The 13804-nt window shown below is 48.1% G+C and overlaps 1 protein-coding gene across 8 annotated transcripts in view; it reads right to left on the bottom strand.

The window, feature by feature from the left end:
• The window catches only part of ZNF385A (zinc finger protein 385A), a 197635-nt gene that overhangs the window by 99947 nt on the left and 83884 nt on the right, over positions 1–13804 (bottom strand). For 2 of the 8 annotated variants that reach the window (XM_081898764.1, XM_081898767.1), the window contains exon 1: positions 9329–9476. The exons of 5 other annotated variants lie outside the window; for them this stretch is intronic. In XM_081898764.1, the coding sequence (XP_081754890.1) occupies positions 9329–9425 (97 nt within the window). In that variant the 5' untranslated portion in view covers positions 9426–9476. Of the gene's footprint in view, positions 1–9328; positions 9477–13804 lie in introns of those variants that run through there. One more of the 8 variants, XM_081898768.1, reaches the window with a different exon arrangement.

Genomic DNA, 13804 nt, shown 5'->3' with positions numbered 1-13804 from the left:
AGTACGGACCTCCGGAATGAATTAAGTACTTAATCCGAGGTACCACTGTACTGCTGGCTATTTGAGGGGACCAGAACTGAGCCAGAACATTTTGGTACCTGGGATGTGAAAAAGCCATGTGGCGCTCTCTCTCTCTCTCTCTCTCTCACACACACACACACACATAATTGTGCCCCTGCTTGCTCCACTCACCAAGCCACTAAGCCCCTTAGACCGTACCAACTCCCTCCCCTTGCATCTCACCAAAATACAAACCTCTCCCCTTAGACCTCCCTCCCCACCACCAAACATACTTCCCCACCTTGCACTCATGATACTGCAAAGAGGAGGAAGCAAAGGATGCTAGAATTAGCCATGGGATGGGAAGCTCCCATTGGCATCAATGGGAGCTCCCCCCATCCCACCTACCCAGGCTGTTTTCAGCACCAAGGGGTGGAGGAAGGGGGCATTGAGGAAGAGATTTGCACCAAGATTGTGGTTCCTTCTTGCTGCGCTACCACTGAAACTTGAGAGGTGCTGGCTGTGTCTAATTTGGAGGGTTTAGAAAAACAACTACCAAGATGTGGTTACTAGCCATACAATTACTTTTAACATTTGGTTTGAGCCTAAGCTTCACTAAAAGCAATGTTAGTCGTCAGTGGGGTTTGCACAGAATCCCCCAATCTACCACTCTTCCAAACTCATTCCCTAGCCACCGCTTCCACCTGTTAACACCCACAACAGTTGCCACCCATACAAATTGCAGTGCCGTGTTTTACTTGATGTGATGTTTGGCCTTGTTATTTGGACTGCCATGGTTCCTTGCACAGTGACAGAGCAGGAAGTGACAAAGCGCCCAGAATGAGTAACAGATATTCCTCAACACTGCTCCAGGAACCTATTTCTGGATTTAGAAAGCTCATTCAAGATAACCCACCTTATAATTAAGCTTATTTAACAGATGCATAGCTAGGGCTGGGCAATATCTGGTTTTCAACATCACGGTATATCACCAGCTAAACATTGTGATATACCGATATATCATGATGTCTGAAATAAGGATGGAACTATGTACAGGCAAACGCTAACCCGCCTTTTAAGAAACATTCATAAAGCAGTTTACAAAACACACCATCAGCACATAAACAATAAAATATTATTTGAAACTTCTTTTTCGCAAAACTACTAAAAGCCAGTGCAACAAATAGCCCAGACTTATTTATACATATAAAACTCAAACCCACAACACCATTTCTCTAGCTGTTTGCAATTAGTCACTGAAGGTCATCACAAAAAGGTCCTTCAAGGCCTATGCATAAACACAGTGAGGGACGGGACTTGATCACACAATGAGGGAGCTTCATTTCACAACTGTGGGACCACCATTGAGAGGGCCCTGTTCTGTATGCCCACCACAGGGATTGTCTTTGTAGGTTGGCACCTAAGCAGGGCCTCTGAAGTACACCTTAATGCATGGGCAACTTGATCTTTTATGTAAACCCAGACTATTTAGGGCTTTAAAGGTCAATATCGACTTCCGGGTTGGCGCCATCGCCGAATGGCGGAGTCCCTCCGAGCTCCGGAGGGAGCCTGCTCGGCAGGGGCTGGGTTCCACCGCGCCGGCGACGCGGGGACCCTCAAAAACCATGGGCGCTGAAACCCATGGGCATGGTGACTCGGCTGGCACCGTTTGCGCCCCCCCGACCCGCGAAGGAGCCTTTTTAAAGGCTGCGGAGCGGGTGACAGGGGGGGTGGTGCTTTGAGTCCTCCGCTTCCCCTGCCGAGCGAAGCTGCATGCCATTCGATGGAGAGCGCTGACTTCTTCCATTGAAAATCTGGACTTAAAAGAATAACCCGTGAGTAATTGGAACTTGGATTAAAAAGGGAGAAAAATATTTTTTAAAAAATTCGGAGCGAGCGGGGGAGGTGCAAAAAAGGAAGTCAGCCTCCCCCCTGTTGTAGAGGAGCTAAAGCAAGGGATTTGACAACTAAGATCGAGTGCAACCTTATTTTGATAAAGTCACTAAATTTCGCGATGGAAAATTATAAGACTGGGCTGGAGGAGAAAAGTGGAATGTGAACTAAAATGCAACACCCCCCCCCCCGGAACCCCGGGAGCGATCTGTGAGAGTGCCGGGAGAGGAGAAAGAGAGGTTTTGACAGCTGTCAAAGGAGATGTCAAGTGGAAGAACAAAAGAGAACTTTGTTACGAGGACTTTGCTGGTTACATTTGTTATAAATTGGATATAAATTGTTTAAAACAAGGAACAACAAGTTACTTTGACTGTTGGGTGTGATCTGGAAGGAAACAGAGTTACTATAATCCCTCTAGAGGAGCTGTGGGACACTACAAGTATTGTTGGCATGGAATTGGAAAAGGACTTTTTATCTCCTGGGAAACTGCAGAAATGGAACACTATTTTGTCTACAGAGGTCTATACACTAAAGGAGACAATAGATTTATCTATTGAAGAATGGAAGGGACTTGACGTAATGTTTTGCACCTGAATAACAAAGCCTCTGTAGAGGAATTAGAAGCTTTTGGAATTAGAACATTTGTGCAGGAGAGCAGGAAAAAAAAAGGAGGAGAGAGATTAACAAGAACAACAAGAATAATAAGAATTGGACAAAGTTGAAAGCGGGAACATTTGGGACATCCAGATTTGAAAGGTCTAAAGAAATAAAAATGGAGTTTTTACTCTTAAATATAAAGATCTGGATGGAAAAAATGGACCTTTTTGAATCAGACTCCTTCCAAGATTGGACATTCGATATTAAAGATGATTTAAAAGACGGCAAAGACTATTAAAAAGACGGCAAAGTGGACTGGTGAAGAACTATGGTTTAGATGTGGGAGCTCCAGGACGACAGTAGATATTGATGGACATTGGGAACGCAACCGGGAAAGGGGGGGAGGGAAATTTGGAATCCAAAGGGTGTTAAATTACATTTTATTCTTTTTTCTATCTTTTTTTGATTCTAATCTGTACTGTATATTAAAGAGGGGAACTCGTGGAAGGGATTAGGTCGATTTTAGGGGATGGGAAAATATCTTTTTTAAATTGGGTCAATGATAATAATTTTAAAACTTGGTGTAAGAATTTGTTGAATTTATGTGAAAGAAGTGGAACACAAGAGGGGGAGGGGAGGGGAAGTCCTGGAAAGATGCTTATGAAAATAAGGTCTTAACTTTGGATGCTTTTCTTTTTCTTTTTTTCTTTTTCTTTTTTTTTTCTTTTTCTGCTATATTTGAAAATCTTTAATAAATATTATATATAAAAAAAATAAAGGTCAATATCAGCACCGTGAATCGGGCCTGGACACACAGTGAAACCGGTACAATATAGGTACAGAACACCTATTAAGACAGCAGAAATGTTACATGTTCTAGACTGAGCCAGTTCTATGCCTTAAGGCCCCCATACGAGTCCTCGTCTTCTCGCCTTCTTCTCTGAAACCCACACAAAGCAGAACATGTGCCAGTGCGCAGTTGAGGCCTGAATATTTAAAGTGTGTGCCCAAGACATTTCACTCTCTAAAGTGGAGTCAAAAAGAAGCATCTTCCCCACCCTTAGGCTAGGACCAGCACTTATAGGGATTCTTGCTGCAGTATTAAGACAACGCATTCTGGTCTTCATCTAACCTTTCCCCTGGTGCAACCTGAAGCGGGTTGCTCCGCTCTGCTGCATGGCCTTAGAAACTTAAAAAGTAATATACACATCAAGTGAAATGTGCGAGTCCTGAGCTCTGGACCACATAATGTGATAAACCAGAAACTGCATCTTAGCTTGTGAAGAGTAGCTTTTGTTCACCATCGAACAACAGCATCTGTCACATCTGGGATTAGGGGCAAGATCAAAGGGTGTAGTTTTTTAATTAAGTTTGACATTCAGCTCCTCTATTTTTAGCAATTAAGTTACAAAATTTATACCCTCTTTCCTTTCTCTCCCTCCCAACCATTGTGCTGTGATGTAAGGCGCAAAACTAGCCACAGAAATCTGCTACATTTTTCCATTGAGGGAGGTGAATTGATGTCTTAAAATGCCATTGTTTTGTAAAATTAATTAGCAACATAACAAATGTTACGTGCTGAAATTGGTATGTTACCAGTTTCCTTCACCCCCCCCCCACTCTCTGTCCAGAAGCCTTTAGCACATGGACCAAGTTTAGTCCAACAGTTCATTTGCCCTAAACCACACCTACCAGCTCCACACCTGATGTAATAGGTAATGTCAAATGTAGGGAAGGTAGAGACCTTGCAGGGTTGGCTTATTTGCTGATCCCTGCAGAAAGCAGGGCTGAACTTCCCACTGGGCCATATAGGTTCCCTACCCCTGCTCTAAGGGATGCAGGTGGCGCTGTGGGTTAAACCGCAGAGCCTAGGACTTGCAAATCAGAAGGTCGGCGGTTTGAATCCCTGCGACAGGGTGAGCTCCCATTGCTCGGTCCCTGCTCCTGCCAGGTATGAGACCTTCAGAATGCAAATCAGATGCTCTACCACTAAGCTGTGGTCTATCCTCAGATATAGCTCCTTAACTGCCACAGCACTCCTTGTTCCTTTGGCTCTTGGCAGAGGATGCTCTCTACTCCCAGGGCAACTGGCAATAGATATCTACATGCCGTAAATAATTGGGTAATCTACATGCCTTAAATAAAAAATATTCATGCAAGTAAACCCATGGATGGGTAAGCTGTGGCCCTCCAGATGTTTGTTGAACTACAGCTCCCATCACCCCTGGGCGCTGGCTGGGGCTGATGGGAGTTGGAGTCCAACAGGTTCCCTGTGCATGTTTTAGACCTGTGTTTCTCAGACTGGAGGGACGCGGGTGGCGCTGTGGGTTAAACCACAGAGCTTAGGACTTGCTGATCAGAAGGTTGGTGGTTTGAATCCCTGTGACGGGGTGAGCTCCTGTTGCTCTGTCCCTGCTCCTGCCCACCTAGCAGTTCGAAAGCACGTCAAAGTGCAAGTAGATAAATAGGTACCACTCTGGTGGGAAGGTAAATGGCGTTTCCGTGCACCAGAAGCGGCTTAGTCATGCTGGCCACATGACCCAGAAGCTGTACACCGGCTCCCTCGGCCAATAAAGCGAGATGAGTGCCACAACCCCAGAGTCGGCCACAACTGGACCTAATGGTCAGGGGTCCCTTTACCTTTACCCCTGTTCTAGTCATTGGAAGAATGTCCATGAGGCCCTGTAATTTTGCAGGTCTGAAAGGGAGGCTGTCCTCAGCTCTCCCCTTCCAGGCAGGATAAAAAGACTCCTGTTGTTGCCCCTCTCCTGGCAGCGAGGGCAAAAAGGGAAAACTGGATCTGCTAGAGCCAAAGCCCTCACATTCCCTTACAAGCCCACAGAACGGGAAGGGTGGGGGGGAGAGCAGTACGCACTCAGAGGGATTCACTCTCCCTTCCCCAGTCTATTTCTCTCCAGCATTCCCAAGATACTGCATGCTGCTGAGCTGTCATATCTTAAAATGTTTACAAGTATTTCATTAAAAATGATTTTCATGTAATACTATGAGTAGAACTTTTAAAACCACAATAGCTGTGCTTTATTGAATTCCTTCCCGAATCAAATATTTCCAGTTCAAATACTTTAGATTATGAGAGAAGGGAGGGGGAATATTTTGAGACATTTATGCAGCAGGTAATATTAACAGGGGTACTTTTTATTAGATTAAGAATTTATAAGCTGCTTCGCAACCAACGTTTTCCAAAGCAGTGTTCAGTAAAGGTATCAGAAAGCCTAATGTATACTAGAAATACATGCATAGCAATTTAAAAGCAAATCTCAGAATCACCAGATTCAGTATGCATTATAAAATGGCTTCAACAAGCTTTAGGGAAGGCCCTCTTTAAAAGGTATCAGTAGTCTCTGCTATGCATTGGTCTAATTTCAGTCGGAACCAGATTCCAGAGGCTTGGAAGTGCAATTCTAAATGCCTGGTTTTTAGCTGATGTCGGGTGTGCTGTCCTCTTAACAATGCTCCACCAGAGTAACACAGTTCCAGCCAGGTGTGTATGGGAAGAGGTGACCCCTTAGGTAACATGGGCACTAGTTGCATACGGCTTTCAGTGTTAGAAGCAACTGAGACTGGTACCCTATTGGCCGCCAGTGCAGTTTCCTTGGCGGTGGTGTTGAGAGGATGCCCCAGGCAACAGCCTAGATGCCATGTTTTGCACTAGCTGCAGCTTACAGACCACAGCCAAGGGAAGCCCCACATAGGGTGTGTCACAGTAATCCAGTCTTGCAGTTATCAGTGCCTAGACCACAGCTCCAATACTTTGGCCGCCTCCTGAGAAGAGAAGAATCCCTGGAAAAGACCCTGATGTTGGGAAAGATGGAGGGCACAAGGAGAAGGGGACAACAGAGGACGAGATGGTTGGACAGTGTTCTCAAAGCTACCAGCATGAGTTTGACCAAACTGCGGGAGGCAGTGGAAGACAGGAGTGCCTGGCGTGCTCTGGTCCAGGGGGTCATGAAGAGTCGGACATGACTAAACAACCAAACAACAAAGACCACAGTGGTCTAGCTCCCATGCTCCAAGAGTGGTCATAGCTGCCTTCCCAGCAAAAGCTGATAAGAGGCTCTCCTAGCTATTGATATTCCAGTGGCATAGATGCATTGAAGAGCACTCCTGGACTGTGCACTTGCAAGCCCATTCAGAGCAGGAACTTGGCCTATTTATTGGACGCAGGGACCACTCACTCTCAGATCCTCCATCTTGCAAGGATTCAAATTCGGTTCACTGGCCCTCGTCCAGCCCACCACTGCTTGCAGACACCTGCATGGTCACTCCTGATTCAGATGTTAAAGAGAACTGGAGCTCTGTGCCATCAGCATACAGATGACTGCCCCCAGTGGTTTCATGTAGGTATTAAATAACACTGAGCACAGAATAGTGCCCTGCATAGCACCATAGCACAAGGGGACCATGAATTACTCCCCCAATACTGCTCTCTGCATTCGACCCTGCAGAGTGGAACAGAACCACCTTAAACAGTGATCCTATTCCCACGGAGGCAATCCAGAGAGACAGACTACTAGCCAGGTATCACTCCCATTGCCCCCCACTCAATAAATACTGTTTATCAGGGCAACCAAGACAATTTGGTCCCCAAACCAGGTCTGAACCTAGAATGGAATGGGCCTAGATTATCAGTTCAATCCAAGAACAACCACAGCTACTGCCAAAACCCTTTCAACCGCCTTCCCAATAAATGGTGAATTTACTCTCCTTAGCTTTGTTTACTAAAGGTAAGTCCAGTAAACATGCCGAATTAGGTCCCAATTAATTTAGGGAACACAACTCAAACATCTTTTCTTACAGACCCTACAACTCGCCAGTCAGGGAGGGCCTATTTTTCTTTAAGGAGGAAAACATATGGAAAACTCTCTTCACCAACCAAGAAGAGAGAGCATTATAGGAGCAGCAAGAGAGTCACCAGGGCTATATGCACCACTCTGTAGTTCCAGCACGCAGAGCAAATACCCCACCTGCCCAACAAACAAGCCGACCCAGGCTTTAGTGTGAAGTGGATAGAGCTGGCTTAGCCAATCATCATGTCTATCCCCCTGGGTCTGTTCCCACCTCTCCAAAGGAGCACAGAACAAGCAGGAGGCATCAGGGAACAGCCTCTTTTCAACACTCTTCGACTTCTTAGCAATTCCTAGCAGGTAGTCATGCTGTTTCATTTCCCCCAAGCACATGCAGGAGATTCCCCAACTGGATTGCCCAACATTTTTATCTCTAGTTTTTAAAGAAGCTGAGGTGAGTGCCTTCTGAATTGGACAAGAGCAGTAGCACTGGGGAGGTGGGGGAGGCACTTAACCCTTCCCCTCCCATCTTCGTTTTCCCTATCGAAAAAACCCTTCCAAAAGGTATTGTTGGCCCGTCAGAGGGGAGCGGGACACAGGTGAAGCCATGATGCCGTTGCTCCTCACCCCATTACCGTTTCAATGTCAAGGGCCACCAAAGAACTACCAAGTCACTGCAGAGGTGCCAGAGGTGAGCTGCTGTCCCCAGCTCAAGACCGGCTGCAAGCTGCTTTTGTGATCCAAGTCCCTCTGCTCATAAGCAGGTAGTGGAAGCATTTCAAAAGCTCGGGGGCAGCGGGAGGAGATGCAACAGAGCAAAATCATTGACGCCGCTGAGCTGCAGCGGCAACAAATCCCAGAAGGGCACGAAACTAAGTGGACCAGACAGGCGCGACAGCACCACCGATTCTCCCAGCTAATGTCTCCCTTGGGATTTCTTTTAGAGAGGGGAAGGTGGGGGGGTGCAACATGCCATTTACCTGACCAAAGGCCCCACTCCGTAGCCTCCCCACCCCCCAGTAGCTTCGCTCACTCACACATGCAGGAAAGCGCAGGGCGATTACGTAAAAAGGACAGAGCTGGAAATAGCCCAGATGCAGTGATTCCCAGTTCCCGTTCCTTGCCTCCCCCCATCAAGAACCCAAGCCACCCTTCCCCCACCACCATGGAGCTGCCCTCCCTCCCCACCCCAACCGCTCATAAGGGGCTCTGGAAAGCACAGCCTATTAAAGACGCTCAAAAGTGGGGCAAGCATGCAGCAGAGGGAGTGCTGGAAAAACTGCAGATGGGGGGGGGGTCTTGTGGGAGAGGGGATAGCGATACAACCATCTCCATCACCCTAGAATCAATTTGCCGCCTCCTAGGTTCCAAAATGGACTGCAGGTGACAAGCCAGTGGAAAGGAGGGATGGCACAGAATGACATACACATACACCCCACATAATAATGTGCGATACACAATTCTCTCTGCAGATTGGATCTGATATCCTGCTTTATCACTACCCGAAGGAGTCTCAAAGCGGCTAACGTTCTCCTTTCCCTTCCTCCCCCACAACAAACACTCTGTGAGGTGAGTGAGGCTGAGAGACTTCACAGAAGTGTGACTAGCCCAAGGTCACCTAGCAGCTGCATGTGGAGGAGCGGAGACGCGAACCCGGTTCACCAGATTACGAGTCCACCACTCTTAACCACTATACCACACTGGCTCTCCAAATATTATCCAATGAAGCAAAACAGACAGCACAAGTGGCAGCTGAGAAGCAGGACTCCTGGGTTCTTTCACCAATGCAAGGCTGTTGTGACCGGGTCTTAGTATATGGGGCACATTGATGTCTGGCCTCATATCAGAGTCCCAACTTTTTGGGAGCCCCACACCTCAAGACGGTCATGTTTGAGGGGCAGAAGACCAGACCCTACTTAGGGTGCTTAGATCAAAAGAAAGAAAATTCTAGGGATTTGAATGCCAGGACTAAGAAACACACCCCTACAAGCCATGGACCTGAGATGAGTTAGAGTAATGGATGGTTCTTTTACCTTGAACAGTGGCCCCATAGGAAGATTTCTTGCAAGAGAAGAGGAAATAGCTCCTAACAACTAGTCCAAACACTGGACATTTTCCCCTGGGTGTCATTGGCTTGAAAGAGGAACCATCACTATTGCCTCCAAGTTGGTGTTTTGCATCATAAGGGAATGTGATACAGTTACTAGGCAACTAAGGATATGATCCTCAACTACTGTTAGGTCATTTGTCAGGATCAAAGAGGCAGCAAGCCTAGGGGACCAAAGCACTGTGTTCCCAGAGGCTAAGACCTATCCTTCTGCTGTCCATCTCAGCCTTCTCTTGCCCATCTCTGAACAGTTCCCGCAGAATCTCTGCAGACCTCTCTGGCAGAGTTACGTCTCCTCGCCGCCAAAATGGGGGAAGGGACAAAGATAAACAAGGACATCTCTGTCAAAGTCAGATAGAGAGTCCAGTGGGCCAATTCCTCCCAACCATTGTTTAGCAAACTACAGTCTTGGCAGAAGATTTAGGCTGCTGATGGCATAACCCATGTGTTTCACTTTACAGAGAGCAGTCCTCTGTTTGAAGTGCTGTCGGTCCTAGCCTAGTTTAAAGAGCAGGAACCATAAGAAGAGGAGGAGGAGAGGGTCTTGAATTTGCCTATCCAACAGTTAGCAGTACCTGGGTGGCAGGCTGTGGAAGCACACAGGTCATCAAATCCCCATCTTCTGCCCTGCCCTCCACCATGATGACTTGTGTTGGACACATCAATTAGCACATGCAATTTCTGTGCAAATCTGGGTTCTTTGCGTGTGCGTGAGAGAGATGTACAGTATTTCCTCTTTTTTAGTGATGTGTATGTGGCCACATGGGAACCAGACCAGATGTCCATGTTAGTAGTAGTACTCATTGAGTAATGGGATAGTTCCTATAGGACCACTGCCCATCTTTGTCCATGGAGTTTTGCCAACAAAGGTCCGTATAGTTAAAGCTATGGTTTTCCTAGTAGTGATGTATGGAAGTGAGAGCTGGACCATAAAGAAGGCTGATCGCTGAAGAATTGATGCTTTTGAATTATGGTGTTGGGGGAGACTCTTGAGAGTCCCGTGGACTGCAAGAAGATCAGACCTATCCATTCTGAAGGAAATCAGCCCTGAGTGATCACTGGAAGGACAGATCCTGAAGCTGAGGCTCCAATACTTTGGCCACCTCATGAGAATAGAAGACTCCCTGGAAAAGACCCTGATGTTGGGAAAGATGGAGGGCACAAGGAGAAGGGGACGACAGAGGACGAGATGGTTGGACAGTGTTCTCAAAGCTACCAGCATGAGTTTGACCAAACTGCGGGAGGCAGTGGAAGACAGGAGTGCCTGGCGTGCTCTAGTCCATGGGGTCATGAAGAGTCAGACACGACTAAACAACACCACTGCCCATCCAGGACAAGGAAGTGGAATGCTTAGTCCTGACCCATCACCCCTGACTCTTGGCCATGCTGAGTGAGGCTGATGGGAGTGAGAGTCCCACAACATCGGGGGGGGGGCCACCGTCTTCCCCCTCCATCCTTGTTTCAGACCACCTGGTGCCGAGCACCCCAACACCACCAACGCAGGTCTGGTCTGCCCATTCGGAGCAGGACGGATTGGGACACTTCAAGCTGCAAGCAAACGTTTGCTCTTGTAATTACTCATCTAAAGACATCCCTACAAGTAAAAACAAAACCCGGAAAGGTATTGCGCCAGGGAGAAAAAGCCTAGCACAGTCCTATCCGATTTGTGCATGCATGCGGTTTATGGAACGGAGCATTTTTTTAAATAAAAACAAAAACAATGACATCACACCCACACAGCCCTTCAGTCTGAAGTAGTTCAGTCTGTTCAACCCCCCTTGGGGCTCCACTGGCTCATTTACACTGCATTCTGCTGACTCCTGTGTAGGCCAGGGCCTCTCCGGGAGAGAAGCTTCCCAGTTCCCTGCCCACCGGTCTCCCAGCATGCCTGTGGGGCTTCTCCCATCCCCTTCTGTTACCGGGAGTTGGCTCCCCTCATTCTGCCACCTCTGAGAACTGTTTTCCTCCCCAGGCAGGTCTCAGCATGAAAAAGATACAGCTGAAATGAAATCCAAGTGTAATTGAGTTTGTCCCTGGGCTTGGGGGTGGGGGAAGCAGCAGGGAGTGCTCAGCTAGTCCTGGTTTTGTGAGGCTTAGCAAAAAACAACAACCAGGGGCAGGGGTGAGGCCTGAAGTCCACATACCCCACACTGATGCACCCACACACAGACATGTTCCCACACCTATGTGTGTGTTCCCGAACAGGGAATGCTGAAGCACCCAAACATTCTTAACCTGTGAGTGCATGCACTTTTCAGGCCACACGGTACATGCTTGCCATACAGCAGCGTTAACCATTGCGTTCTCTCACACACTCACATGCCTGACACACACATGCACTTACATGTATCACAGGCAAACGCATCACAAATATGCCTTGGCCACAAAACCTCAGCAGTCCGCTCTTTTTCCCCCACCCAGTTCGCCCTGTTTCTCCGACAAAAATCCACAATTCACAGACTTACAGGCATCGCTCCCCTGTATGCACATGCAGGCAGAACTGCGTGTCTTTCTATACACACACTCGCAAGAAGCACGTCATCTCTGCACCTAAACCCCTCCTGCAACACTGGAGACAGAAGTGCCAGCATTGAATCAACAGTGGCGGTGTCCCAGGCCTGGCTCTCTAACTCCTGTCCACTCTGCAAAACAGAACCACCAACAGCCACAGATCCCATCTCTTTCCTTCATCCACCCACCCCGCTTCAGCCCAACTCTGCTGCCCAGGATCAGGACCAGATGCAAACCTCAAAGGAGCTCTGTTCCTTGCCGCCATTGGCCAGGTCATAGTACGGTCAAGAGGGAGGAGGGAAGCAGGTGAGACAAAAGCCCTTTGTTTGGGGGAAGGCAGGTGCTGGCCCATGCCACTCCTCTTTGAGTGAGGGACGGCAGGGAAGCCGACTGTACAAGGTTTCTTTGCAACCCCCCCCCCAACACACACACGCTCACCGGTTCCGAGAGACACTCAGAATGGGAGAAGATTTTGTTCCCTGGAAGCTGCAGGTGCACACAGAGACTTAGGCACCAGAAGCCTTGAAGCATGGAGGAATTCAGCACCAAACTGTGTGTATGATGGGGTGTGTGGAGGGGGCTGGAGAGCAAAATGTGAGATAAGCCAACTAACCAATTAGGACCCAGGAGTCCCAAAGCAGCCCTCTGCCTTGCAATGCACTAAGTCCTCTCTCAAGAAATGAAGGAGTTTGAGCTTCGGTGCCACAATCCCAGAGGTGACGATCTGAAGTTTTGTGTAGAGGAGGTAGCAGGAGGCAGCAGACAGAGCAAGTAGCAAAGGCTGCCCATTGCCTACTTGCTCTCTCTCTCTCTAGCCAGCAGGGGAAACAGCTAGGACCAAAGAGATGCTCAAATTACTAAACTGCAACTAAAACAAAGATGTGAAGGTCACAGCGAATGAGGCACCAAGCCAGGCTTCTACAGAGTCCTGGCTGTAACCACAAGGGTGGCAAAAGCTGTGGCATGGACGCACTCCCAGCAAATCCGGCATGGACGTTAGTGACAAGTTGGAGGAAAATACTCCTGGCTAAGCTGGAGGGGACGCGGGTGGCACTGTGGGTTAAACCACAGAGCCTAGGACTTGCCGATCAGAAGGTTGGCGGTTCGAATCCCCACGACGGGGTGAGCTCCCGTTGCTCGGTCCCTGCTCCTGCCAACCTAGCAGTTCGAAAGCACGTCAAGTGCAAGTAGATATATAGGTACCGCTCCGGCGGGAAGGTAAACGGCCTTTCCGTGCGCTGCTCTGGTTCACCAAAAGCGGCTCAGTCATGCTGACCACATGACCCGGAAGCTGTACGCCAGCTCCCTCGGCCAGTAAAGCGAGATGAGCGTTGCAACCCCAGAGTCGGTCATGACTGGACCTAATGGTCAGGGGTCCCTTTACCTTTACCTTTAAGCTGGAGGCTGAGGTCACATGCACACCGTGTATTTAAAGCACTCTTACACCACTCTGACAATTTTGGCTTCCTCAAAGGATTCTGGGAGCTGTAGTTTGTTAAGTGTCTCCTATCAACTCTCAGCATCCTTAACAAACTACAGCTCCCAATATTCTTGGTGGGGGAGGTAGGAAAGTGGAATAGGAGCACTTTATAGGTCCTAAAAGGGGTGGAAGAGGGAAAGCCATTTTCTTCACCCCCTTGTCCCCATGTGCCACCAACAAAGAACAGGTGTACAGCAAGAGCTGCTTACGGAGCAACCCCTCCAGATTGCTCACAAAAGCAAGTCAAGCCACATCTGATGGGTTATGTTGGGGGGGGGGGGAAGCAATCGAAGGAAACATGGAGGAGGTAGAGAGAAACCCTGATCTGGCTGTGAAACATCTTCTGCTGCAACATTCAAAGACCTGGGTGAGGAATTAAGTCCTTCCCTACACTAGTTAAAGGTAAAGGGA

This window comes from Podarcis melisellensis (assembly GCF_964234715.1).
Source record: "Podarcis melisellensis genome assembly, chromosome: 2".
NCBI classification, from domain to species: domain Eukaryota; kingdom Metazoa; phylum Chordata; class Lepidosauria; order Squamata; family Lacertidae; genus Podarcis; species Podarcis melisellensis.
The sequence above is the reverse complement of the archived record's forward strand: the minus strand, read 5'-3'. Positions and strand labels throughout refer to the sequence as shown.